Consider the following 26,625-nt stretch of genomic DNA (forward strand, 5'->3'; position numbering starts at 1 on the left):
CTACCGCTCACTTTAATATAAGCACTTACTTAATTTAGGAACATATTGACAAACGTTTAACATTATTGAGGAACATGATATTGCATTTTAACAATTTTAATTATCATACAAAGTTCTATATTTAAATTAAAATATTGAATAAAAATTAACTTTTTTTTGAGAAACTAATTAATTAACGGATAATTTCATAGTGAATTATATATAGATACATATAAAAGTATGTACACTTTCCATTTTCGTCCGTCTCACATATGTGCATTCCATTTTTGAAAAGTTATATCAATTTAATAATGTAGGTCCTACTATCCACTAACACTACTGTAACTGAGAAAATATTCAGTGTTCAAGGCATACCACATGGAATTCATGTGGTGTGTGTTAGAGTTTGTATACTAGAAATCACCTTTCGAATGATTGAATACTGTAAAACTCTATATTTTATTTTCTAATGGATGCAACAGATTACTTTTGTCATAATGCTGTTATGTTTTACATTCAATGGATGTTTATTGCATATTTAAATGTATGAGCAACGTAACAAAGTCTAGGTCTTTGTTTTAGTAGACCGGTTATGGGCGTCGTCCCCATATACAGTAGAGGACGATTTTTTCTCCCCAGCTCTCCTCCGTGGGATAGAATTTATGTTTTCCTTATTTAAGTCCTAGTACCTTGGTGAGATCAGCACACACTGATATCAGCGTATAGTCCGGAATCAGTCAGAAGATTCATGGTTTAGTACTCAAGATCTTCACGAGGAGAATACGCTAGCCAACTTCGATTCTTTGGAGAATCAACGAGGTAAATTGACTAACTTCGTAGAAAGCATGTTTTAGGATTTTAATTGTGCTAAAGCATGTTTAAATTCAAGTTATGAGCATGATACATGTGAGAATTACGCGAATAGATTTTGTCTGAATAATCTACTAAATAGATCAAATTCTTATGTGATTTATTTGATGCACGCTTCCTCTGCTAACCCCTTCAGTATATCCTCCAAATAATATTTTGACAAATAGACCTATACAATGGCACAACCTCCAACTAGAAGCTTACATGGCTATGTAATTTATGGAAATTAATTTAGCTAACTGAAGAAATTTAATTTGATTTGAAAATTTTGCATGCTCATATATACAATACATATAACATATACACACACATAAATAAAACAAACTTCATAATAAATTTAGCATAATTAATGAATTTTTTTTTATTTTTTTGTCAAGTAAATATGTTCTTAAATTTATAAGCTTATTGCAACAAGATAAATTTGTAATTATTATGTGCAGATCTGAAATTTTTTAAAAGAAATTATTTGTTAAATATCATTAGTAAGAATTGTATTTTTAATAAAACTTGTTTCTTGTGCAAGATGCATATAGGATCGGTATGTAGAGATTTAGAAAAACAGGCTGCAAGTATTACGTGTGATTAAGTTTGATTATTTTTGTTTAATAATTGTTCTTTTTTGATCAAGATATTATAAATTCTACATATTTAATTTTATAAAGTTATTTCTTATTTGTTTCATAGTTAATATTTTTTAACCTATATAATCTCCTTTCAATTGCATAAAAATAAGCTTTTGAATATTTTAATCATTTACATTATTATATTAATTATCTATATATTTTATTGTGTGAAATACTAGTAAATCCGTGAATGCGTATACATCCCTCGGGTTTTCATCTACCAAAAGAAGTCCCTAAGTATAGAATTACAGACCATATATGGACCGTCAGATTTGGAGATTAATGGCCATGATCTGGAATGACTCATCGTTTTGTTGGGTCATAATAAGACGGATTTGTGTCATGTGAAGGGTAAATTAGGAATAAAAAAATTAGGAATCGTCGTTCCATTTTTTAAGTGCGGATTAATTGGGAGTCATTACTCCACACGCTAAACTCTTCCACTTTCCCTCAAATCTTCTTCTTCTTCTTCTTCTTCCACAAAATCAAGAAAAACCCTACCTCCACACAAAGCGGCTACTCCACAAAATCGGCTACTCCACAAAAACCCTCATCCTAATTTATGATTCTGAAATCGACGAGTAGGGTGAACCAAAGCCTACTTCAACAATGGTCGACACTCGAGCTTCCGGATCGGCGAGGCATGACAGAAAAGGTTAGTAAGATTTTGTACAACGATTGACTTAAAATTGACAAAATCTGGAAAAAAATTCACTTCAATTGGTTGGATGTCACCTAGTGTATCAGAGAACGACAATGAAGAAGAAGATACCTCTGATCCCAAAAGCACCGAAAGGATGTTTAGATTACCACTATTTTAATGAAACAATGTTTAGAGCTTGTAATTCTCGTTTTTAAACCATGTTTACATGTCGGCTAGATGTCATTGTTACTATATATTATTTCATCTGTAAGATGGATAAACTTCCATTACAATGACATTTGAATGCTTTATTCTTGTTTCTTGTAGACGATAGTCCATGTGATGCGCATTACTCGATATATTGGGTCATAGTAAATGAATATCTGTGTCATAGCATTGTTAGATTAATTTGTGTCATAATATACCAACATTCGAGGCATGACATGAAAATACTGAGTACCAGAATTTCTCATACAATTTGATCGAAATGTTCGTATTAAACAAACTGAATATTAGTGCGACCGAAGAATATTCTCATGTTTTGAACATATTAAAAAAACCAAATACACGATTGTTCTCATATTTTAAACATATTAAAAAAACCAAATATTAGTACGACAGAAGAATACACAAACAATAACCAAACAAATCATCTATGCATTTGGGTCATACTAAATGAATATTTGAGTCATGGAAACATATGGGTGAATTGGGTCATAATACTCGAATATTCGAGACATGACATAAAACTACCGAGTACAAGAATACCGTTATAATGCCCAAAATATCATCTATACTTTTGGGTCATACTAGATTAATATTTAGGTCATGGAAACTTATGGGTAAATTGAGTCATAATAATCCAATATTCGTGTCATGACAAAAATCTACTGAGTACCAGAATGCCTAATACAAATCTGAACGAACTGAGTAATTTCAAACAACGTGACATTGCAAATAAAATGGACTCCAAAAAAGTACTTAAACTTACGTTACATCAAAAAACAGAATACATGGTATCAAACTTCAGAATTTCTTCTAGACCGCTGTTTTTCTTTCTCTTTGAATTTGTCGCAATTCCTTGAATCGTAGTGACCCCACTCCTGACATTTCTTGCATTGACGCAAAGGCATGCTCTTAAGCTTCAAATCCTTCTCCACTCTTGAGGTGGTTGAACATCTACTTCCTGGGGTGCCTCAGTGTAGCACCTCGGAAAATTGTGACTTTTTTTTTATTATTATTTGATGGCTTATTTTTTTTAAATTAATGTGGATGTTGAATAATAATTTCTTTTGTGGAAATTGAGTCTCTATGTGTTTGAGTTAATTATGTGAAATTAATTGTTGTGGGTTATGTGAATTAATGTAATTAAGCTCCCAATGTGTGAATTAAATTAAATGGGATCATGCATAATCATTCTAGCCATTTTATTTGAAATTTTCGGCCATCCTACTTATTGGAAATAATACTTTATTTCTTGGATTTAATTAATTGCTTTGGGATATTTATCCAAATTAAATCCAAACCAAATTATGTCATCCCTTGAGATTTTCGAAATCTCCTAGTAATTAGGAGAAGGAATTATTTTGTGGATTTAATTGGTATCTTGTTTGTCTCCTTCCTTGAATTAAAACCCAATTAAATCTTATCATATCTTACCAAATTTAAATCCTATTCCTATTTGATTTGAGGATTTAAGTATTTTTTCCTTGATCTCTCCCATTCCACACGCCTACTTTCATTTTTAATTGTGGGATTTTATTTTATTCCCCCATAATTTAATTATTTTATTTAAGTGTGGGATTAAACCTAGAGAATAAATAAGTCAAACCCTAACCCTAGCCCCATTATTCATGCCGCTCTCTCCCTCCCCTCTCCTCCCACACGTTTTTTTCCTCTCTTCCTCTCCTTCTCCACCAATTCTTCACCAATCCTTTGTTCTTGCATCAATTTGGAGTTGGAAATTCAAGATTCATCGAAGAATCGCATCAATTATCTTTCCTACCGATTATTTTTGAACAAGAAAGGTATATTTGAATTCTCTTTCTCATCCTTTCCATTGAACCCATGTTTCTTGATCCCTCCATGCATATAGTGAGTGTAGAAATCGTAGATCTAAAAATTAACCGGTTGGGATTGATGTTTTGCATGAGAAAGTATGTGGATATGCGTTTATGTATGTGTATGTGTGAGGTTGTGGATGATTCGTTGGTGAATGATACGTGAATATATGAGAACTTAGTTGTGAGATATTTTTGAAGCATGATTATGTGTTGGAAGCATGAATATATGGGTGTGGATGAATGATAGATAAACCCTAATTCGAATTTGTGAAGCATAAAAACTGTGGTGTTCGGATAGTAGATTCCAACGTGTGTTTGACCGACCAAACGATCTTATTTTGGCACGAATTTTTAACTGAGTAATATTTGAGATGTCTTCTGTGATGTGTATAAAGTTCAGCCTCATTTGACGAAAGATGAATTTTTAATGAATTTTTGAAGTTAACTGCGCAGATCTATCAGAATTTGTATCCTCGTCCAGTGAGTTTCATTTTTGATTTTACCGACCTAAAGATGTGATTTTGATGTGAATTTTAACTGGATGATCCTTGATGTGTCTACCGTGTTGTGATAAAATTTCAGCCCCAACGGAGGTCGGATGGATTTTTAATGATTTCTATAAAACGAATGCGCAGTTTTGCCAAATTTCTGTCATGTTAAAATAATACTTGCTTTCAAGTTTTGAGTGAATAAATGATACATGTGTGAATAAGAAACGTATCCTATGATGTGGCTATGTGTTACACGTTGATGTATGCTTGAGTGTTCGTTTCCTTTTTGTTGATGAACGTTTGGGGATGAGTAATCTAAGAAAACGATGAAAGGAACGATAGGACATGCATGATAATTGTAATAATGGAAAACCTGATTGTACGAGGGTACCAAGAGCAAAAGGTTGCGTAAAGTCGTGATTGTGTGGTATAAGCAAGCGAGGTGGGCTTTCTTTACTAAACTCTTTTACGTTTCAAAAGTATGATTGTGGAGCTATAAAGGTGGTTTAAAGTGTTATGTCATGCCGTGATTGTTTTGATGTTGAGATTGTTGCCTGATGCCTAGTTCGTTTAAGCTTGCTTCGTTAGGCTATAGGGCTATGTTGAGATTGTGCTTGATGCCTAGTTTGTGAGTTCAGTCCATTAGGCTATAGGGCTATGATAAACGAATTCGGGTCTGAGTAGGGCCGCAAACCCTATCAGGCTGTGTACATAGAGGGGATCGTGAGCCGTCCTTGCTAGTCGGCCGGTCTCGTGGGCAAATAGTGTAGCCACACTTTCGTCGCACTATGGTAAGAGGATTTGAATGATTGATTGCTGAGAAAGTGGGGAGATTGTTTTGCCTGAACAGGCTATGAAAATGTTTTTGTGATACTCGATGATATTTCTTTTCTAAAATGTTAAAACTCAAGTTCACTATGGTATGGATGACATAACTTTTATCAAATATTTTGGCGTGTGTCCACTGAGTATATCAAGTACTCAGCCCTGCATATGTTTTCTTTATGTGCAGGTTGAGTGGGGTGTTGCGATGGATGTTGAGTCGGCTTAGGAAATTTGGATGCGTTGTGTCTTCATACATAGGCGTCATCCTATGACTCTCTTTGATAACTTATTTCCGCTGCTACTTTTGAAAACTGATGTCACAAGAGTTTACTTTACTTCGTATGACTTTATTGTAACAACCCAAAATTTTATAAGGGGATTTTACGAGATAAAATAAAAGCACGTTGCTACTAATGTTGTGACATTTCAAAGTGCCACCTAAGATTTTAAGGTATATGATGACGAGTCTAAGAAAATTTAGACAAGACATCCTATAAATGTTGTTTTTTTTATGTTTAGCAATTATTTCCAATGACTATCAAAGAATAAATTCGAAGAAAAGTTGTAGTGCCCGTTTCACAAACGTCCAACATTACAAAACAAATTGGATCATTGAGATCTCGTAAAGATATTAAAAAGATATGCGTCATTAATACAAAATCTTAAAAAGATATGCGTCATTAATACAACATCTTAAAAAGATATGTGTCATTAATACAATATCTTAAAAAGATATGCGTAATTAATAAACTTAGCCACTTGCCATTTTTTTTATGCATATGTACACGCCACTTGCCATCTTATATTTATATGTATATGTACTTTTATGCAAATCTCTCTCTCTACTCCCTAAATATCTCCCACCCTTCCCTCTATATTATTTCTTTTCCAATAACCGTTCTCTCTATCTCTGCAATGAAGAAGACAAGGTTTTTCCTCTCAACCTTAATTCAAGAAACCGAGAACCCAACTCGACAAGGGGAAACTACCGTTCATTCGCTCAGAATTTGCTCAAAATCCGTTCAAGGTATATGATCCCTTGTTTCCTCAATTTCAGTCACATTCGTTGCATATCATGTAACCAACGCAATGTACGGCAACGGTAACTAAATCAAACTAGTAACTCGGGCAACTCAATTAAAAGAAACGAACTTTAACTTCACCAAAACAACTAAGAACTTATCTGCAAGTTTAAAATCAAGAATTTCGGGTTGGTTTCGGGGCTGTGCGGTGTCGTTTCAGAGCTGTTCGGGGCGAGTTCGGACAACTGCGCGAACCGGCGGAGAAGCCGACAGCGATGGCGACGGTTCTGTGGATTGACGGCAGCGATGGCTGGACGCTGCTGACAGCGACGGCTGGCCGCGAGCAGCAGCTCCTCCGGCGGCGCACAGCAGTAACTTTCCTCCCCCGTGGCAGCAGCAGCGCAGCGCGACAGCAGCCCCACCCCCCCGGCGACTCCAACAGCAGCGGCACCTTCCCGGGGCAGCAGCACCGGCGACTCCAGCAGCAACGGCGGCGGCCGGTGACTCAGACGGAAGAAGAAGAGAGGGCGACGGATTTCAAAAAAAAAAAGGGGAGAGAAGAATGGGGAAGAAGATGAAATCGGTAGTGAGAGAGAGGGAGAAAGAGATGGAGATAAGATGGTGTTAAGAATGAGGCTTTTGTCTTTTGTTGTTGTTGGGCTTTTGTTTGGGCCTCACAAATTCTTTTGAAAATGGAGGTTTTATTTAAGTTTGGGGCCTTTTATTTTAATTGGGGCTTTTAAATTAAATGAGAAGTAAGAGGTGAGGTAAATAATTAAGTCTTGGGCTTTTAAATAAATCTTTGGGCCGATAATTAATCGTGACAAAATTATTTAATTAATCCCGGAATATTTCGAAGGATAAATAATTTTATCCTAAGTCCGAAATAAATATAGTTCGAGGGGAAATAGTTGCGATAATTTAATTATGCACTTTTAAATTATTTTGAGGATTTTATTTCGATATCGTGGAGGGAAATACGAGGAGCCAACGGAGGAATTATGGGCGTAAGCGGCCGACCGGCGTCTCAAGCGACGCCTTGGGCGGCCGCTGAATAATAAAAAAAATAAATAAATAAAATACGCGAAAATCGAGAAGCGAGATAAAAGACTTTAATGAGGGTGCATGCATTCTAATTTAGGTAGTTTTGTCCTTGAGTCTAATTAGTGTATTATTATATTGTGATATTTTCAAAAGGGTACGTCCGCAAGTAAAGTCGGAACGAATGATTCAAGTTAAAGGAACTAAATGATCCAGGTGAGCTTTCTTATACTAAAATACAAATCGTATTTTATGAAAACACGAACACATGTTCGTGATTTTAATGATGTTGTCTTGCCACAAATGTTTTGTTATGATGCCTATCTGTTGGCTACGGCCAAGTGAATTATGAATGATGAAATATGTGAATCGATTCGATTTTTAGTCCGGGTAGGGTGGTGTCCCTACTTGGAACCTCTGGCCGTGAACGGCAGAGAAGGTGACCGTGGAAGGTGGCCACCTTCCAGGCACAAGGATACCTCTGACGTGTTGGGCAGGGAAGGTGACCGTATGAGAACACCATCTCAGCGGCACAATGTGATCAGATATGGCTAAAGTACAGGAAAAGGGGTTGCAACCCAATGTGAATATTTTTAGTAAGCTCGGGTCTTTTCAATAACACCCCCGAGTGTTACTGTGATGATGGCTTGACAATATTTTCAAATGTATATGTGTAATTTTCGACAATATGTTCACTGAGTACTTTTTGTACTCAGCCCTGCATATATTTCTAAATGTGCAGGTTGAGCAGCGAAGTGGTGGAGGAAGTGCTATTGAGACAAGATACTTAATTCAGTCAGATTTTGACTCTCGGAAGTTCATGTCTTCATACATGGAACCGCGTTCATTTGCTTCCGTTGTGCATCTTAAAAGACTCAAGTCTATTTTGTTCAAAACTCTGATTTTATTTCGAGTTATTCCCATTTGTTTCGAGCTATGGTCGATTTGTGTTTTCCCCTTTCTTCCCCGCTTCTTTAATCCTCCCCTAGTCGTGATCAACCGTGTTTTCTATCCTTAGAAAATGCGGTCGTGACTTTATTGTGTCAAATACTTTGAGACTTTATTCCGCTGCTTACTTTTGATAAACTAAAATGTCTTTGTAGACTAAAGTATTTTCCCTTTTGGAAGTTAATCAAATTTTTGCATTAAGTGTCAACTTTTATTGTGTCCCCCTTTTCTTCCCCGCTCCTTAGTCCCTTAGTAAGGGCGGCCGTGACAAAGTGGTATCAGAGCTTCGTTCTTTCGCTCTGGCTTAAGTCTAGATTAGTGAACTTTAGACTAGAAGTGTCATGAAGGCTCAACATCCAAAGCATCATGCTCAACCAAAGAAAGTGAGGTATGTTTTAAGTTGTTGAAAGAATGTGAGATCGATGTATAAAATTGATGATGATACGATGAGGATGTTTTGGCAAGTGTACGCATGTGAATAAACGTTATGTGTGAATATTATACTTTGATGATATGATTATGTGGAACATGAGCATGATTGGCATGATGATCTAAACACGTGTTATATGTGTGAAGATTGATGGTACATCAGCTGAAGAAGATGAAGATACGAAGTAGATGAAGTTGAGGAATATTAACTCATAATTCACACATATGATTTGTTAGTGGTTATAGGAGTTGCCATAACAATCGAGTGTAGCTAATGGCATTAGTAACCTTATTGGATTTTTAGTGAATAAAATAATAAGATTTAGGAATTAATTGAGCCATTAGATCTTTTAATCTCAAGATGATCTCGCCAAATCCTAAGGATGACATTTGGCCTGTATTTCTTTATTTAAAGCCATTTTTGTTTTGATCAAAATCTTACATCTATATATATGTGTATTTATGGCTATATGTATTACTAATATGCAAAACTTCCATATTTTGCACGGCCATGTTTGATACCAGTTGGAGGTGGGGGGTTTATTCATATTTTCCTTTGTCAAAATATTATTGGGAGGACATACCACATCATAATTCCATGTGGTATGCCTTGACCACTGAATATTTTCTCACTTTATCTACCATTCTCCTCATCTCTCTTAGGGCATTAGCAATGGAGGCCTATCTTCGGAGCCTATCTCAGAGACTATCCCCATTTTTTCCTGCTACGTCAGCAGGCCCATCTCAGAGCCTATCTCTCTACAATGAGAGTCTATCCCAAAGCCTATCTCAGAGCCTATCTTATTTCCACATCATCATTATTTTTATATTTTTCACTTATAATTGTTGGTTTAAATTAAAGACAACGTAATATACGACAAAAAAGAAATTCATTAAAAACGAAATAAAACATCATACATTAAAAAAAGAAAAAAGAAAAAAAGATAAAGATAGAGTACATAATAAAAAACAACGGAAATAGAAATCGTAAAATTTAGCAAACTCATACATAAGGCTCGTCCTCCCTGACACGACCCATTAACTCTATGAATTTGGGGCAATCCTTCAGTTGCAGATATATTTCCCAGTACTTGAACCCCTCGCATTGCCATCGTAGAATTCGTGAACTTTAGCACACTCATACACCAAGCGTTTCCAATGCTTGCATAGATCGTCGGGCTGGTGTGTCGGGGCCCTGCGAGCTTTACTTGTTCGTATCTTTTAGTGATACGCCCCCAAAAACCGTCCTCTAAAATCGAGTCTTCAGAGATCTCTGTCCAACAATGAGTAAGAGCAATCGACTCCTCTATGGAATAGGTACTCATCGTCCGCCCAGCTTCAGACGCCTCCCCCACCGTCTCCTTCTTCTTCCCCTTCATGTCGGGTACCCTGTTGCTGAAGTTCATCACTGTGGAGAGAAGTAATAAAATTGAAATTGAGATTGGAAATGGATGAATGTGAATTGAAGGAGAATGAGGTATATATAATGGATTGAAAATTGAATTAAATTAAAAAAAAAATTGGATATCGGCTCCGTCATCGGCCCGAGCCCCAGCAATGGAGGCCCATTGCAGGCCGATGCGGAGCTGATGGAGCCATCGACTGAGGCTATTTATCGGCGCAGGGGCGGAGGCGGGCCCTCCGCAATGAAGACCTATTGGAGGCGATTGGGGGGGGGGATCTATCGGCCTTGGTGATCGCCCCCCATTGTGAATGCCCTTACTTTACCATACCATTATCCTTCTTCTCTCTTACTTTAACAATTTTGTCTTAATTTCCGTGCTATATCCATTGCCCATATTTTTATGAGACAGAGAGTATAAAATATAAATATAAATACCTTATGTTGTGCTATGTAGTTGTCTTTGTATGAGTATCCATATTTCGAAAATGATTCAAAATTATTTTGTAATACATATTTTCACTATTAATAGACTTTTGTAATTCAGGATCAGCCTTAATTTCTCTTTCTTCAATTTCAATGTTGTCGGATAGTCATCAAATACACATGATTTTTCAATTATTGTGGTTCTTATTCAACAATAAACGAACTAGTAGAAACTCAAGTCTTTTTGGTTTTTTTTCTCCATTAAAGTAAAATTGAATACAATAAAATTTTTAAAATAAATCACTTAAATCTATATAAAAAAAAGACAGTCATCAAATCTATTTAAATTAGGACAAATTGAATTACGATCTTATGAAATTTAAAATTTGAGAAAATAATAATTTTTAAAATTTGACTTTTCGTAATTGCATTAACTTAGTTCGGAATTGAAATAATGGAACAAATGCTGACAGTTTTTTTCAAATAGGGTACATCAGATGATTCAGATCTATTTTTTTTTATAAAAAATCGTTTCTTTCGCTCACCAACAGACATATTTCAAATTTGTGTTCCTTCCCATTGCCGTAGAATTGCTAAATTAAAAAAAATCCAAGTTAGGGCAGATGATGAGAAAATCATTCCCCCAAGAAAATAAAACCCAAATTTCTTTACTCACGTTTTAGTAGTCGCCGCCGCCGGTGAGTCTCCGTTTTGGCTAACCTCCGCTCTCTTCTTTCTCTTTCGGCAACTTTTATGCCATTCTCCGACAGAATCGAAGAAATCTAGCCTGAAAACTCAATATTCCATCGTTCTTAAATCACGTAAATTGAGTCATGTAGTTAAAACTGAACTCATCAAACAAAAGCACGAATTAATCATCTTTGAAGGTAGGTAATCATATACGTTCACTAGGTCATGGTCGACCTGCTACAAAAACAAATACATAAAAATACAAATAATTGCAAGACAGAAATGAGCAACCCTTCCTGCTCTAAGGCCGTACATGCAAGTTAGGGCTTAGTGTTGAAGAGGAGTCGAAACACCTAACCAATAGATAAAAAGAAGAATAAAAGAAAAATAAATGGGGTCAGCTTCAGCATCTCGGCCATTCTCCCCTTGAATGTTCAGAACCGTGTCACCCTCATTCCTCTCCTACTATATATTATTTCATCTCCTACAACAGCACTTTATATTCTTTTTTCTTGCATCTCCTTCTTTCTTTTTTTTACACATCCTTTCTTTTTTTTGTCGCACCTCCTTTCTTATCAGCCAACTTCCTCATTTTGTTCCATTCCATCCACTCTCTTTTATCACTATTCACCTTTTACATAAAACCAAACAAATAGTGGTAAATAAAGTTAATTCACACAAACACTATTCATTAGAAAGAAAAGTACAGCATGGTGAGAGGAAGAATATCCTTAAAAAACACACCTTTTTTAATCTTTTGGTTCTCAGGTTTCGTGTCATGCGGCTATAAGAGTGTTCCATAAGCACGTATCGAAAGGACAGGACATCGGAGGAGGAGGAGAAGTTAGTGTGGAAATTCGATGGCCCTGATGAAATCCGAAACTTAATTATCTGCGCTCAATCACCAAAATTAAATGAAGAGCGGAGTAGATTTTAAAGAGAACAGTAGGAGTACCTTGTGAGTTGGATATATCGGGGAGACCCTTCTGACAGTAGCCATTCAGGAGTACGTTCGTCACTCTAAGTCGTATGTGTGGGAAGCAGAGACTTCCTACTAAAACAGATACATAAAAATACAAACAAAAGCAAGAAAAAAATGAGCAACCCCTTCTCCCACTAAGGCCGTACTTGCAAGTTGGTGTTAGAGTTTGTATACTAGAAATCACCTTTCGAGTGATTGAATACTGTAAAATTCTATAAGCTATTTTCCAATAAATAAAACAGATTATTTTTGTCATAATACTGTTTGTTTATTGCATATTTAAATGTATAAGAACGTAACAAAGTCTAAGTCTTTATTCTAGTAGACCGGTTGTGGGTGTCGTCCAATTTAAGGTATCACGGTCAGTTCTGAACAAAGAAAAAGCAGAATTTCACAACCCAGATAGGCCTAGACTACCTATCGTGAAAGGTTGCAATGTTAGTCCGATTATTTCTAAGCCTTATTGAAATAAGATGACGTTGGTATGGTATAGTACTGAATGGATCTAACAACAAGACATGTCTTTATGCTATCTACTGAAAGACGAGGTCTTGATAATTAATTTCTTAATCAATGTACGCTAGCATTGAGCATACGATATTGAATATCTACTACTTTGACTTACCAAAGGTGCGGGTTTTTCGTCACCCAACGATCCAGGTATATTGGGTGGTGGTGATCATTATCTAGCGGTGCTAGGATTGCTATTACGTTGAATCGTGCGCGAGGAGAGTCTCGCTTGATAACATCCACAAGAGGAGCTCGAAACAAGGTTTTATTATTCGGAACCTAGCTAGTTGGAGTTTAATTACTCTATGAATAATAAATAAGAGTTTCTTGCTGAGACCACTCTTGGAGATTAAAATATGTTAATTAATTAAGTCCATAGCAGACATTAATTAATTAATGGATGTTTCCATCTTAAGCATGGGAAATGAATTACTTACTTAAAAAGGAAACCCGGAATACTCGTAATTTCGGATTTGGAGAGGCAGTGCAATATTACTTCTGTAGTGGCTGCTTGTAATATTCCAATATAAGCTTATATTAAATTGTGGGTTCAATTTAATTAGTAAAAAGCTAATTGGGTGAGCCCTGATCCAAATTCTTCCTTAGATCCCTGACTGGGCCCAAATGTGGCCCAATATGTGACTTAATATAAATAGGAGAATAAAGGAGACAGAAAAGAACAATAATTATTATTGCTAGAAATTTTCGTCCCCCCCTCTAGAGAAAGAGTTTGAAAATTGCTTCCTCCGAGAGCAGAGTTCTGTCTTCGTTATTCAAGTCCTAGTACGTTGGTGAGATTTTCCCACACAAATATCAGTGTACAGTCCGGGACACCAGTCAGAAGATTCGAGGTCGAGTACTGAAGATCTTCACGTGGAGACGGAGCAAGGCATCATCGATTCTTGATTGAATCAACAAGGTAAATTGACTAATTCCGTAGTAAGCATGTTTTAGGGATTTTATATGCTAAAGCATGTTTTAATTCAAGTTATGAGCATGATACATGTGATAATTACGCGAAATAATCTGCTAAATAGATCAAATTTATGTGATCGGTTCTTTATGAGCAGAGTTATGTCTTCGTTAATTCAAGTTATGAGCATGATACATGTGATAAGCATGTTTTAGATCAAATATTTTATGGTGTAGCTGAAAAATGATGAAATGGTGAGGTTATAATTACTTGATCTTACTATATGCCCATCTAGGGACAAAAAGATGAAATGATAAGGTTGTGGGCTTTACAGAAATTTGTATCTAAAACGCAGACTAACAAAAACTACATCACCATAATGGACTCTCTAGTTAAGCTCGGGGAGCTCGAAGAGCCAAGGCTGTGCTAGATGACTTGAATTCTGCTTGCCACGACTTCAGAGTGCCGAATACACTCTTGATTGGCTGTGTGAGAAGGGTCTCCCCGATAAATCCAATGCACTTCTTCGGGATATTATAAAAAGGGCCGACATCCCTTCACAAGGTACTCCCTACAGGTCTTTAAAATCTACACTGCTCTTCCTTTAATTCAAAATATGGTGATTGAACGCAGATAAGTAAGTTCCGATTTTTATTAGGCCAATCGAACTTCCACGCTTTCTTCTCCTCCTCCTCCGATGTCCAGTCCTTACTATAAGTGCTTATGGAGCAGTCGATTCTTGAGAACTAGAAGCTAAGAAAGGTTTGTTTTTTGTAGGCCAAATAGTACTTCTAATATCATTGCTTCCGTACCTATTTAGCCGCAAACCGCAGCTGAATTGTACTTGTTTCAGATTTTTAGAGTTGTGAAGCAGTTGTTCATGCTAAGAGATTGAAGAAGTATTCAATACTTTTGCTTAGAGGGTTATCATGTTGTTTATTTGAGTTCTTTATGGTTTATCGACTTGGTGCTGGTTGCGTTACCTGAGATTAGGTAGTTATCTAAAACAAGTTAGAGCTTTAATCTATTTACTTACCTGTGAGCTTGTCTATACTACGTTGGAATGCAACTTTCTCAGTGTCTGATTTCGTTGTAATTGTTCTTCTCGGCACGAAAGAATTTGGCTGGGTTATTTAAAGCTCCGTGTTTTCTATGCACCGCATCAAGTAGTATAGTGGAGCAAATGAAAAAAAAGTGTTGGCTCATGAACGTTTAGAATGTTGCATTTTTATCTTGCCCGCAATTATAGTTTACAAATTGAATTTTGTTCTCAGTTACTCACTATTAGTGATGACATGATTTTTAGAATCTTCGTCGACATGATGAGTTTTGGGAATCTGGGCAAATAAAATCAAACTCAGGGGGGAAAGCTTTGGTTCTGCAACGAGCCTTCAGTTCTTAACAATCTTCAGTTAGATATTTACAAGATAATGCATATGTAACTCTCTATTTTTGAGAACCTTTTCATTTTGTTTGTTTATACTGATTGCCTCTAATCTTAAATTATTTTCTTGTCTTTGCTTTGCATAGAGAATGGCAGGCCCTGTACTTTTGTCCGTCAATCCATTTAAAAATATCTAGCTATATGGGGATGATTAAGAAAGAAGCTTTTGGACACTCCTCATGTTTGTGCTGTTATTGATGCAGCATGCAATGCAATGACAGCAGGTGCTATATAATACCTTAAATACACGGAGAAATGCTTGCCTTGTTAGCATATTGGTTCAGTTGCTAATTTTCTCTTTCCGTTTCGCTAATTTTTTATATTTGCAGATGAAGTAAGCCAGGCTATAATTATCAGGTTAGTGCAGTTTTTGTAATCATATTCTTCCTTTCAACATGCTGCAGTTTTCTTTCTAATAAAAAGTTTTTGTGTGATTAACTTTATTTACTACTATGTGCTTGATACTTTGTTTTATGTTAAAGGTGAAAAGGAAAAGAGAGTGGAAAGAAGGAGATGCAAAAAAAAAAAAAAAATAGAAAGAAAGAAGGAGATGCAAGCAAAAAAAGAAGATAAAGCACTGTTGGAGGGGATGAAATCAGCTATCTAAAGAACTGATACAAGGGAGAAAAGGAGGTGAAATAGGAGAGGAATGAGGCTGACATAGGAGGGGGAACAAAATGAGGAAGTTGCCTGATAAGAAAGAAGGAGATGCAAGCAAAAAAAAAAAAAGATTAGGCGCTGTTGGAGGAGATGAAATCAGCAACCTCATGAACTGTTACAAGGGAGATAAGGAGTTGAAATAGTAGAGGAATTAAGTTGACACAGTTCTGAGCATGCAAGAGAAGAAGCAAAATCAAGTCTTGCAAATGAGAATGTATACTTGACAAGGGAAAACCAGCTGGCATCACATGGTCTCTCATCGTCTTATGAGAGCTTGTCATGGGGAATGCAGCTTGATTTTTTGACTCCACAAAAAGGTGTTATTGCAGATATTTTTGGATTTTTTAAATCCTTGAATGAGTGCTTTGTTGAATAATGTAGAAAATGAAGAAATGCGATGAAGAATTGAGCTGTTGAGTTTTGGAGCAAAATGACCGTTGGAGCTGACGTGGCTGTAGTTAGTTAATTTGTTGTTTAAGTGGGAAATAATCAGCTACTTCTTGCTGAGTCTCTTCATATTCTTAGCTAGCTTTGGATTGGTAGTTTTAGATCTAGACATGGTCATCTCAATGTATATAAGGGATGAGATCTTAGCTGTGTAATTCATTCAGATATTTTGATGAAATAAAATCTCATCTTTCTCTCTTTGTTTTTCTTCGAATGCATTGTGTATGCATGTTTGATTTGTCCTTCTACATGGTATCGGTAAAGATTTGTTGATTTCCGCTGTTATTCTCTGATCTCTTTCTTCTCATATGGCTCCTCGCGGTGGCGGTAACCAGATCCAGCCGGCGGAGGATTTTTTGAGTCCTTATTATCTTCATCCGAGTGATAATCCCGGTCTTCAATTGGTATCTCAGTTGCTTGTCGGTTCTAATTACATAAATTAGAGTCGATCTATGTCTACTGCTCTTTTAGCTAAAAATAAGTTGTTGTTTGTCATTGGTGTTCTGTTGAGGCCTCATGATGATGATCTTCTATATCCTGCTTGGATTCAGTGCAATTCTATGGTAGTTTCATGGCTTAGGAACTCTATTTCTCCTCAAATATGTTCGAGCATCATGTATTTGGATGAAGCGCATGATGTTTGGTCCGATCTGCTCGATCGCTTTGCTCAGGGAGATTCAGCTCGGTATTACCAGCTGAAACAACAGATAATGTCGCTTACTCAAGGGAATTCAGATGTCAATACCTATTTTACTAATTTGCGCATTATATGGGATGAATACAAGCATTCACAGCCGATATCTTGGTGTACTTGTCGAACTTGTAGGTGTGATAGTACTGGGCTGCCTGCCCTGATACCCGCAAGTCCATGACTGGATATTGCTTATTTCTTGGATCATCTTTGATATTGCAACCTCTTCGTTCTATGGTCGAGGCAAGCTCATGTGTTCTAATTGTAGCGAAACTAACCACACTGTTGACAGATGCTATACTCTTCATGGATTTCCACAAAGTTTTGGCCAGAGGCAGGGGAAAGCCTCCTTCAAACAACTTCAATTCTACAAAGTCGGTGAACTATGTTGATGATACACTACCTGATGGGGGTGAAAAGGCTGTTGCAGTGACTACACTGCCTTCATCTGATCAGTGCCAGCAATTGATAGCTCTTCTCCAGTCACAGCTTGCTGCCACTTCTCTTAACTCTCTATCCACCTCCATTGCTTCTCCTTCTGCTGCACAAACTACCCCAGCTACACCTTCTCCTTTTACTGGTACTACACTGTTCTCACCTTACATAAATTCTGTCTCATCACCTACACCACTTTGGTTGTTAGACACAGGGGCAACTCATCATGTGTGTTGCAATCTCTCCTATTTTAGCTCTTCATCTCCTGTGAATAATGCCTTTGTAAATCTACCAAATGGTGCTTCAGCTCCAGTTACACACATGGGGACTATACATCTGACTTCTTCCATTACTCTATTTTCGGTTCTATATGTACCTTCCTTTTCTTTTAATCTCATATTTGTTAGCTCTCTCACATCTTCCCTATCTTGTACTGTCACCTTCACTCACACATCCCTTGAAATTCAGGCAGCTTCTCCGGGGATTGTGATTGGGAGGGGTAGCAGAATTGGCATCCTATACACTTTTGATGTGGACTCTGAGATAATAACAGGTTCCTCAGATATCTCTCCTTCTATAAATTCTGTTGTTAGCATTGATTTGTGGCATAGGAGATTGGGTCATTTGTCTTTCAATAAGCTCAAAACCATGTCTGAGCTATTGTCCTTTACAAATAAATCCCATGCGTTGTGTGATGTCTGCCCACTTGCTAAGCAACACCATCTATCTTTTCCCATTTCTGACTCTATTGCTGCCAAACCTTTTGATCTCATTCACTGTGATATATGGGGGCCTTTCACCCCCTGCACCATCCAAGGGTTCAGCTATTGTTTTACTATTGTTGATGATAGCTCCAGATTTGTATGGACTTTTTTGCTTCAACATAAATCTGATGTGAAAACTGTTCTTACTCAATTCTTCCACACAGTATACACCCAATTTTCCAGTAAGATCAAAGTGATAAGGTCAGATAATGGACCAGTGTTTAACCTCACCTCTCTTTTCACATCTTTTGGAACTGTGGTGCAGCATTCTTGTGTGGAAACTCCACAACAGAATGCAAGGGTAGAAAGGAAACATCAACACCTTCTAAACGTGGCTAGAAGTCTGTTATTTCAATCACACTTACCCATCACCTACTGGGGGGACTGTATTCTAGCTTCTGCCTATTTGATTAACAAAATTCCTTCATCAGTTATTCCCAATAACATATCTCCTTTTCAATCTCTTTTCAACAAACCACCATCATTTTCCCATCTTAAAGTCATTGGGTGTCTATGCTATGCTTCAACTCTAAATAGAAATAGAGACAAGTTTGCACCTAGGGCATCCAAGTGTGTTTCCTAGGATATCCTACTGGATATAAGGGTTACAAAGTGCTTGATATTGATTCTATGCAAGAAATCATCACTAGGCATGTTGTTTTTCATGAAGATGCCTTTCCCCTTTCCCATTTATCACCCTCTAATTTTCCTCAAACATCAGATACAATATTCCCATCAACAATACACCCTTATCTTCCCCTTCAGCCTCAGATACACATAATTATTCTTCAGCTGCTCCAAGTGTCCCACAAACCTCTCAAAATAATCAGCCATCACCTGTTTCAAATAGTCAGCAAACCATTCAAAATCCTCCAATCCTTACCAAAACTGGAAGAGTCACAAAACCTCCACCACATCTCACTGATTACATCTGTAATTCTGTCTCTTCTACATCAGCCTATCCTATCTCATCATATTCTACTCTCTCAAAAATATCACCATCTCACCTCAAATATATCATCCTCATGACCTATGTATTAGAGCCCACTTCCTACTCTCAAGCAGCTACTCCACCTGAATGGCAGCAAGCTATGGCTGAGGAGTTAGCTGCCATGATCAAAACAGATACTTGGATGATAATTGCTCTCCCTCCAGGCAAATTTCCCATTGACTGTAAATGTGTTTACAAGGTCAAGTTTAGGGCAGATGCCACTGTAGAAAGATACAAAGCCCGCTTAGTTGCTAAAGGATATACACAACAGGAAGGAATTGACTTCCTCGATACTAATGGATGGTCTTTCTCTCACCTAGACATCAATAATGCCTTTCTCTATGGTGATCTAGAGGAAGAAATATACATGAATTTGCCTCCAGGGCTGATTTTTAGGGGGCCTCTGGTCCTAATGTGAAGTTTGTGTGCAAACTCAAAAAATCATTGTATGGATTAAAGCCAGCATCAAGGCAATGGTACCTAAAACTTTCTGAGGTTTTAGCTAAATTTGGACTTCAACAATCAGCTTCAGATCACTCATTCTTTTTCAAGAATGATGGCTGCCATTTCTTTGGAATTGTGGTGTATGTAGATGACATTCTGGTGGCAACTGACAGACCTGAAGTGATAGAAAAATTCAAAATTTTCTTGGCTCAACATTTTAGATTCAAGGATCTTGGCATCCCTAAGTATTTTCTTGGACTTGAAATTGCAAGGAACAAAAAAGGGATTCAGATTTCACAGAGAAAATATGACTTAGTTAGGGATGCAGGTTTATTGGGATGTAAGCCTTCATCTGTGCCAATGGATCCACAAAAACAACTCAGGAAGGAAGCAGGGAAGCCAATGGAGGATCCTTCAAAATATAGGAACATGATAGGCAGATTGTTATACCTATGCATAACTAGGCCAGACATTACCTTCGCAGTCCACAAACACAGCCAATTCGTTTCGAATCCTTGTGAGGAACATTGGGAAGCCAGTTAAAAAGTGTTGAGATACCTGAAAGGAACACCTGGTCATGGCTGGTTTTACTTAAGTTCTAGTGAATCTGTTCTCAGCATCTTTTCAGATGCAGACTGGGCTGCCTGCCCTGATACCCGCAAGTCCATGACTGGATATTGCTTATTTCTTGGATCATCTTCGATATCTTGGAGAGCTAAAAAGCAGAACACAATATCAAGATCATCGGCTGAAGCAGAATACCGTGCTATGGCACAAGCAACTTGTGAAGTAGTTTGGGCTAATGCATTGTTGAAAGACTTTGGAATTGAGAGGATGAAGGTTGTACCTCTGTTTTGTGACAATCAAGCGGCTGTGTACATTAGCTCAAATCTGGTATTCCATGAACGCACCAAACACATAGAGATAGACTGCCATGCAATGAGGGAGAAATATTTGGAAGGGGTGATAAAGCCTATGTACATCAGGACAATTGGCTGACATATTCACCAATCCATTGGGAGCTGCTGCATTTCAGAGTATATTGTGCAAGATGAACTTCCTTAGTTTTTTTTTTATTTAAAGGAGGATCGACGGTGGTTTCCCACCTACCCCCGAAGTGACTTGGACCCCCGGCCTAACGGTCGGAGGTGAAGCGTCTTACCAAGCTGCGCTTCGTTGTCAAGGTGGGACCCAATGGGTCCACCAGCCCCGCAGGAACGGGTCCAGGATTTTTCACCTCCCCTAGCTCCTGGGTCCAGGCACGGGTACAGGCTTAATCACCTCCTGAAGCTCTGGAGTCAGGCCAGTGAATCCACTAAGCCCCAGGGAAATTAATCCCCAAGATGCACCTCCCATGGTCGAACACGCGACCTCTAGGATGACGCGGTATCCTTGCCTCCCTTCTCAACCAGTAGTTTGTATAGTCCATATTGAGGGAGACTGTAGAAAATGAAGAAATGAGATGAAGAAATGAGCTATTGAGTTTTGGAGCAAAATGACCGTTTGGAGCTGACGTGGCTGTAATTAGTTAATTTATTAATTAAGTGGGAAATAATCAGCTACTTCTTGCTGAGTCTCTTCATATTCTTAGCTAACTTTGGATTGGTAGTTTTAGATCCAAACACGGCATCTCAATGTATATGAGGGATGAGCTCTTAGACCATCTCAATGTGAAAATTAACCTAATTTAACTCTATTAATATTTGATTAATTATTAAATGATGGGCTGGCCCATTTCAACACAATTGAAGAAATTAATCTGTTATTTTTACTACATAAAGAACCGTTATTTTTATTTCAAAATACAGATCCAATTTTATTAAATAGATTAATAAATAATAGTATACTTTGTCATATACGTTGTAATATTGGATAGATTAATAAATCATAGGGGTATTTTTTCCAATAGTATACAGAATCCAATTTTATTAATAAATATTTTTTCCAAACAATCTGGTATTTTTAAATGGTTTTAATTTTGAGTTTTAGTTATTTTATGTGTGTTGTAATATTTTTTATAGTATTTAAATTTTCTAAATTATGTAATTTATTATTTAATAAATAATAGATTTCATATTTAGTTATATTAATTAATAAATCTTATTATATTAATTGAAATTAAGATATAGACAAAGTGACATGGGTTAGTGTGTAATTTAGATAATATATAGATATGATTGAAAGGTATAAAAAGTTAGTGGGTGAGGAATATTCTTTTGAGTTTGAGTTTAGTATAAATAGTTGGGGCAAAATCAATTTTTAGTGTGACTTTTACACTAAAATGAGATTGAGTTCAGTGTAATGGTTGGAGATGCTCTTAGCTGTGTAATTTATTCATATATTTTGATGTAATAAAATCTCATCTCCTCTTTGTTTATCTTCGAATGCATTGAGTATGCATGTTTGATTTGTCCTTCTACATATTTTTTGATGACCAAATATTTAGATTTATTGCAAATCTAGGCTAAAATTTATAAATATTTAAATTCATGCCCATAACTCATAAATATTTAAAAGAAGGCCAAAATACCACTTTAACTACCATTTTTGTCTTATCTTTTACTTTACTATACCATTCTTAATTTTTTCTTAATTCACGTGCCATACCCAATGCTCATATTGAAGTAATCAGGACTACTAAAGTGAGATGGAGGGAGTAATTTTTTCACCTAATTATTTTATAGTATACTTTTTAGATGCAGGGAGTATTTTTACAAAATGAATACAAAAAAATAACCGGGACTACTAAAGTGGAACGGAGGGAGTAATTTTTTCACCTAATTTTTTTATAGTACTTTTTTAAAACTCGTGGTCCACCCCAGATTCTACGGCCAAACTAAAAAAGCTCACCTAAATAATAAAATTAGCTAATGAGCAGAAAATATATTACTACATGTCCTTGCCTCGCCTCATTCGATTAGCCACTCAGAAAATCTCGATCTGCAATGGAAAATCCATCCATGCTCGGATCATTGTATCCGGATCGGAGCCAGATGTCCAGAGCGGCAACCATTTGCTCACAATGTATGCAAAACTCGGTCTCATTGATTACGCCCAGAAACTGTTCGACAGAATGCCTGTTAGAAACCTCGTCACTTGGACTTCACTTATTTCCGCCTGTTCCCAAATGGGCCTGTCGGAGAAGGCCTTGGATTGCTTCAGAGAAATGATTCTTGAAGATAGGATTACTCCTAATCATTACACTTACGTTGCCGCTCTTTCGGCTTGTGCTCAAGCAAGGGCGCTGCGGAATGGAAAAGAGATACATGCGAGAATATGCAAGATAGAAGAAACTGTTAATAGCTTTGTGAATAATAGTTTAGTTAACTTTTATGGGAAATGCGGGTTGCTGAAGTCTGCAAGATTAGTTTTTGAGACCATTTCTGAGCCAAATTCTGTTAGCTGTGTTTCTTTGATTAGTAGCTACACACAAAGTGGGGATAATGATGAGGGCTTGAGGATTTTCTTGAGGTCTTTGAGGATTGGGGTAAAGATTAACGAGTTTACATACGTGAGCATCTTACATGCTTGTGCTGCATTGCTGATTTTGGATTTCGGAAAGCAAGTCCAAGCTCTGGCTGTCAAATCTGGTGTTAGGATTGATCCATATGTTGTGACATGCTTGGTTAATCTTTATGTAAAATGTGGCGATTTGGATCAAGCGAGTAGGGCGTTGAGAGAGGCAGAGAAGCCGAGTATCACAGCTTGGACTGCGTTGATTGGAGGCTGCGTGCATCTTGGTAGAAGCAGAGAGGCTATTGATCTTTTCCATGAGTTGATTTCTGCTGGCTTGAAACCTAGTGAGCAGACATTTGCTTGTGTGCTGGGAGCCTTTAGTAGGGACGAGGAAATTAAAGGAGGGATGCAGCTCCATTGCTTGATTATAAAGCTGGGAGTTAAGCCATTTATTTTTGTCTCGAACGCGCTGCTTGATTTTTATGCGAAACTCGGCTGCTTGTGTGATTCCTTCAAAACATTTTCTGAAATGGATGCGTGTGATATTGTTAGTTGGAATGCTTTAATAGCTGGCTGCATCAATGCAAAATCTTATGATATAGCAATCCGAGTTATCCAGGGGATGTTGTTGGAAGGGTTTGAACCTGATACTTACACATATTCAAGCCTTTTGAGCGTTTGTGGCGATCTGCCCGCAGCCGAGTGGGGGAAGCAAACTCACTGCTGCATCATTAAACCTAGATTAGATGCTAACGTGGTGGTTGGAAGCGCTTTAGTAGATATGTATGCCAAGTGTGGGCGACTGAACGATGCAAGAAATGTTTTCGACACTCTCCCGAGAAAGAATCTTGTTTCATGGAATGCCATGATTGGAGGCTACGCTCAACATGGATTTGGCAGAGAAGCACTTGAAATCTTTGGCATTATGCTGAGGAATGGGGTCAAACCGAACGACATCACATACCTTGGAGTGCTGTCGTCATGTGGACATGTTGGAGCTATGGAGGAGGCATTGCATCATTTTGGATCAATGACTAGAGAATTTGGTATTACACCAAGAACGGATCATATGGCCTGCGTAGTCGGCCTGTTTACTCGAAAAGGGCAGACAAAAGAGGCATATGATTTAATAAGAAATTTTGGTGGTGCTCCCAATAAAGTAGTGTGGAGAAGTCTTCTATCTGGTTGTGTGATTAACAGACATTTGGAGCTGGCCAGGTATGCCGCTGAGCAAATCTTATGCATAGATCCAAAGGATACATCAGCTCATGTGATGCTATCGAATATCTATGCTGATTCTGATATGTGGAGTGAAGCATCTGAAGTCCGAAATCTTATGGAGGAGAAGGCAATGAAGAAGGAAGCTGGTTATAGCTGGACTTAGTTGGAGAACTGAACACTATGCATGAAACTTGCCTTCACCGCCACACGTTCTTCATTCCATGCCCCCTAATCTGAGGGAAACAATAAAGCTTCATCGGGTCTTTCTTTCAGGTGCGTGTAGTCTGCAATATCTTAATGCGTTTTTCCTCCTCATCTATGAAATCTTACGACAATTACATATATTAATTCATACTATAATATTTTTTCATGTTACTTCTAGTCTTGGAGCTGTTGACAGTTTAAATCTTTACACAAATAGCATGTCCAAAGCCATTTTGATATGTGAATGTGAATAACAACAATAGTTTTAGATACAAGTTGGAATTATTGTAATTCTAACTTAGCTGTTGATGATTAGTCACTTCATTCATTCAGCTACCTCTATTTTTTTTTTGTTTTTTCTTAAGTAATTCATTCAGCTCACATGTAGTAGAAGAATGACTTGTTTAATTCAAACTAATGGACTGAATTCTAATTCAATTAAACTAGTAATTTTATGCATTTGTTTCATTTTACCTTATATAAATGTTTTGATATACTTTGTGTTCACATAAACCAGATATGAAATCATATATAGGACTTTATTTCAACTGAAAGAAGTAAACACAGATATTTGAAGGACATGACAAATATATGAAAAGAGATTGGAAGCCTAAAGAGATTGGAAGCCTTCGAGCATGCACAACCGCGCGGAGCTCTTCACTATTCATGGACCCTGCCCACTTTCATTCATATTTTATTTGCTGCTCTTACCTAAGACACAACACCCACAAGTCCACAACCATGTCGTCTTCCCCAAGAGCATGTTCTTTACTATTAATGCCCCACTATTCTATTATTCAATTTAAAAACTACCATTATTAAAACATTTCATTAATAAAAAACTTCATAAAAAAAACCCGAAATACCATTGCAAATTCATAAAATATTAAAAATTACTCCCTCCGTCCAACATAAGATGACACACTTTCTTTTTTAGTTTGTCCCAAATAAGATGATACATTTCTATTCTCGACAAAAATCTATCTCAAATTAATACACCTAACCACTTTTTCGCTCCCCAATTAAATATTCAACTCTTTTTTCCTTTCTGTTTAATACTTACAATCACATTTTCTCTTTTCAATTAAACACATTAACCAATAACTCCTAAAATCCCGTGCCGACTAAGAAATGTGTCATCTTAGCTGGGACATAGGGAGTACATAAGTAAAATTCTCAAATTAAAGTACATAATTTAAATCCTAAAAATTTAAACTCACTATGAAAATTATGTAAATTAAAATCATAGTTAAAAATTTCATAATTTAAAATAATAATTTGAAATTAGGTGACGAGTGAAGGTATTTATAGATGATCTGAATTCAGGAAAAAAAAAAGAAAAGAAAATTAATAAAATGGATAAAACGACATCCACTTGTGGGGGGTCATTGATAGTGTGTTATCATTGGCCGAAACCCTATCCATTTTAGTTCATCCTAAATATAGTCTACTCTATATTTAGTAACTTTTTTCTCTTTAATAAGGTGAGTTCTATTCCCCATTAATAATATTTCAATAATTTTTTATTTCCGCTTCTATCTTACTTTACCAAGTATGTATTAAAATCACTGTCATTCCAAAAGTCTTCTTTTTATGGGACGAGGGAATACAATATTTTGAATATCGTACCAAGAATTAAATTAGATTGAAGTGAGTATTTCACTGATATTATTCACCCCTTTATAGTTAAAGGACTTAGATAGGAAAGAATGACGACAGAAAAATAGATATGAAAAGAAACAATTCTAATGTCTAGATAATAGTATTCCACGATTTTCTAATATACTTGATCCTCTATGATCTTCTTCCATGTTAACAACCCCCTCAAGTTTAGTCACGAGAATTTCGATACTTAACTTGCCAGGTGCTTTAGAGAACATCTTGGCCTCTACTCCCTTGGTCAAAATGTCTGCAAGTTGATCTTTGGACAGAACAAACGGGAATTAAATGATCCTGAGATGAAATGTCTATCCACCTCACCGTGTTTAGTCCTATCATACTGTACTGGATT

At 36.8% G+C, this 26,625-nt stretch overlaps 1 protein-coding gene and 1 long non-coding RNA gene across 2 annotated transcripts; both read left to right on the top strand.

Moving 5' to 3' along the window:
- The first annotated feature begins 5,891 nt into the window (after positions 1–5,891).
- On the top strand, positions 5,892–8,340 carry LOC121773789. Its single transcript, XR_006044850.1, has 3 exons — positions 5,892–6,521; positions 7,714–7,773; positions 8,300–8,340. It is a non-coding gene; the product is annotated as an uncharacterized LOC121773789 (long non-coding RNA).
- Positions 8,341–22,572: 14,232 nt separating this feature from the next.
- On the top strand, positions 22,573–25,429 carry LOC121773276 (pentatricopeptide repeat-containing protein At4g39530-like). Its single transcript, XM_042170097.1, has 2 exons — positions 22,573–24,683; positions 25,132–25,429. Exon 1 carries the CDS (start codon positions 22,627–22,629, stop codon positions 24,571–24,573), a length of 1,947 nt encoding a protein of 648 aa, XP_042026031.1. The 5' UTR covers positions 22,573–22,626; the 3' UTR covers positions 24,574–24,683; positions 25,132–25,429.
- Positions 25,430–26,625: the final 1,196 nt, after the last annotated feature.

This window comes from Salvia splendens, chromosome 17 (assembly GCF_004379255.2).
Source record: "Salvia splendens isolate huo1 chromosome 17, SspV2, whole genome shotgun sequence".
Taxonomy (NCBI): Eukaryota; Viridiplantae; Streptophyta; class Magnoliopsida; order Lamiales; family Lamiaceae; genus Salvia; species Salvia splendens.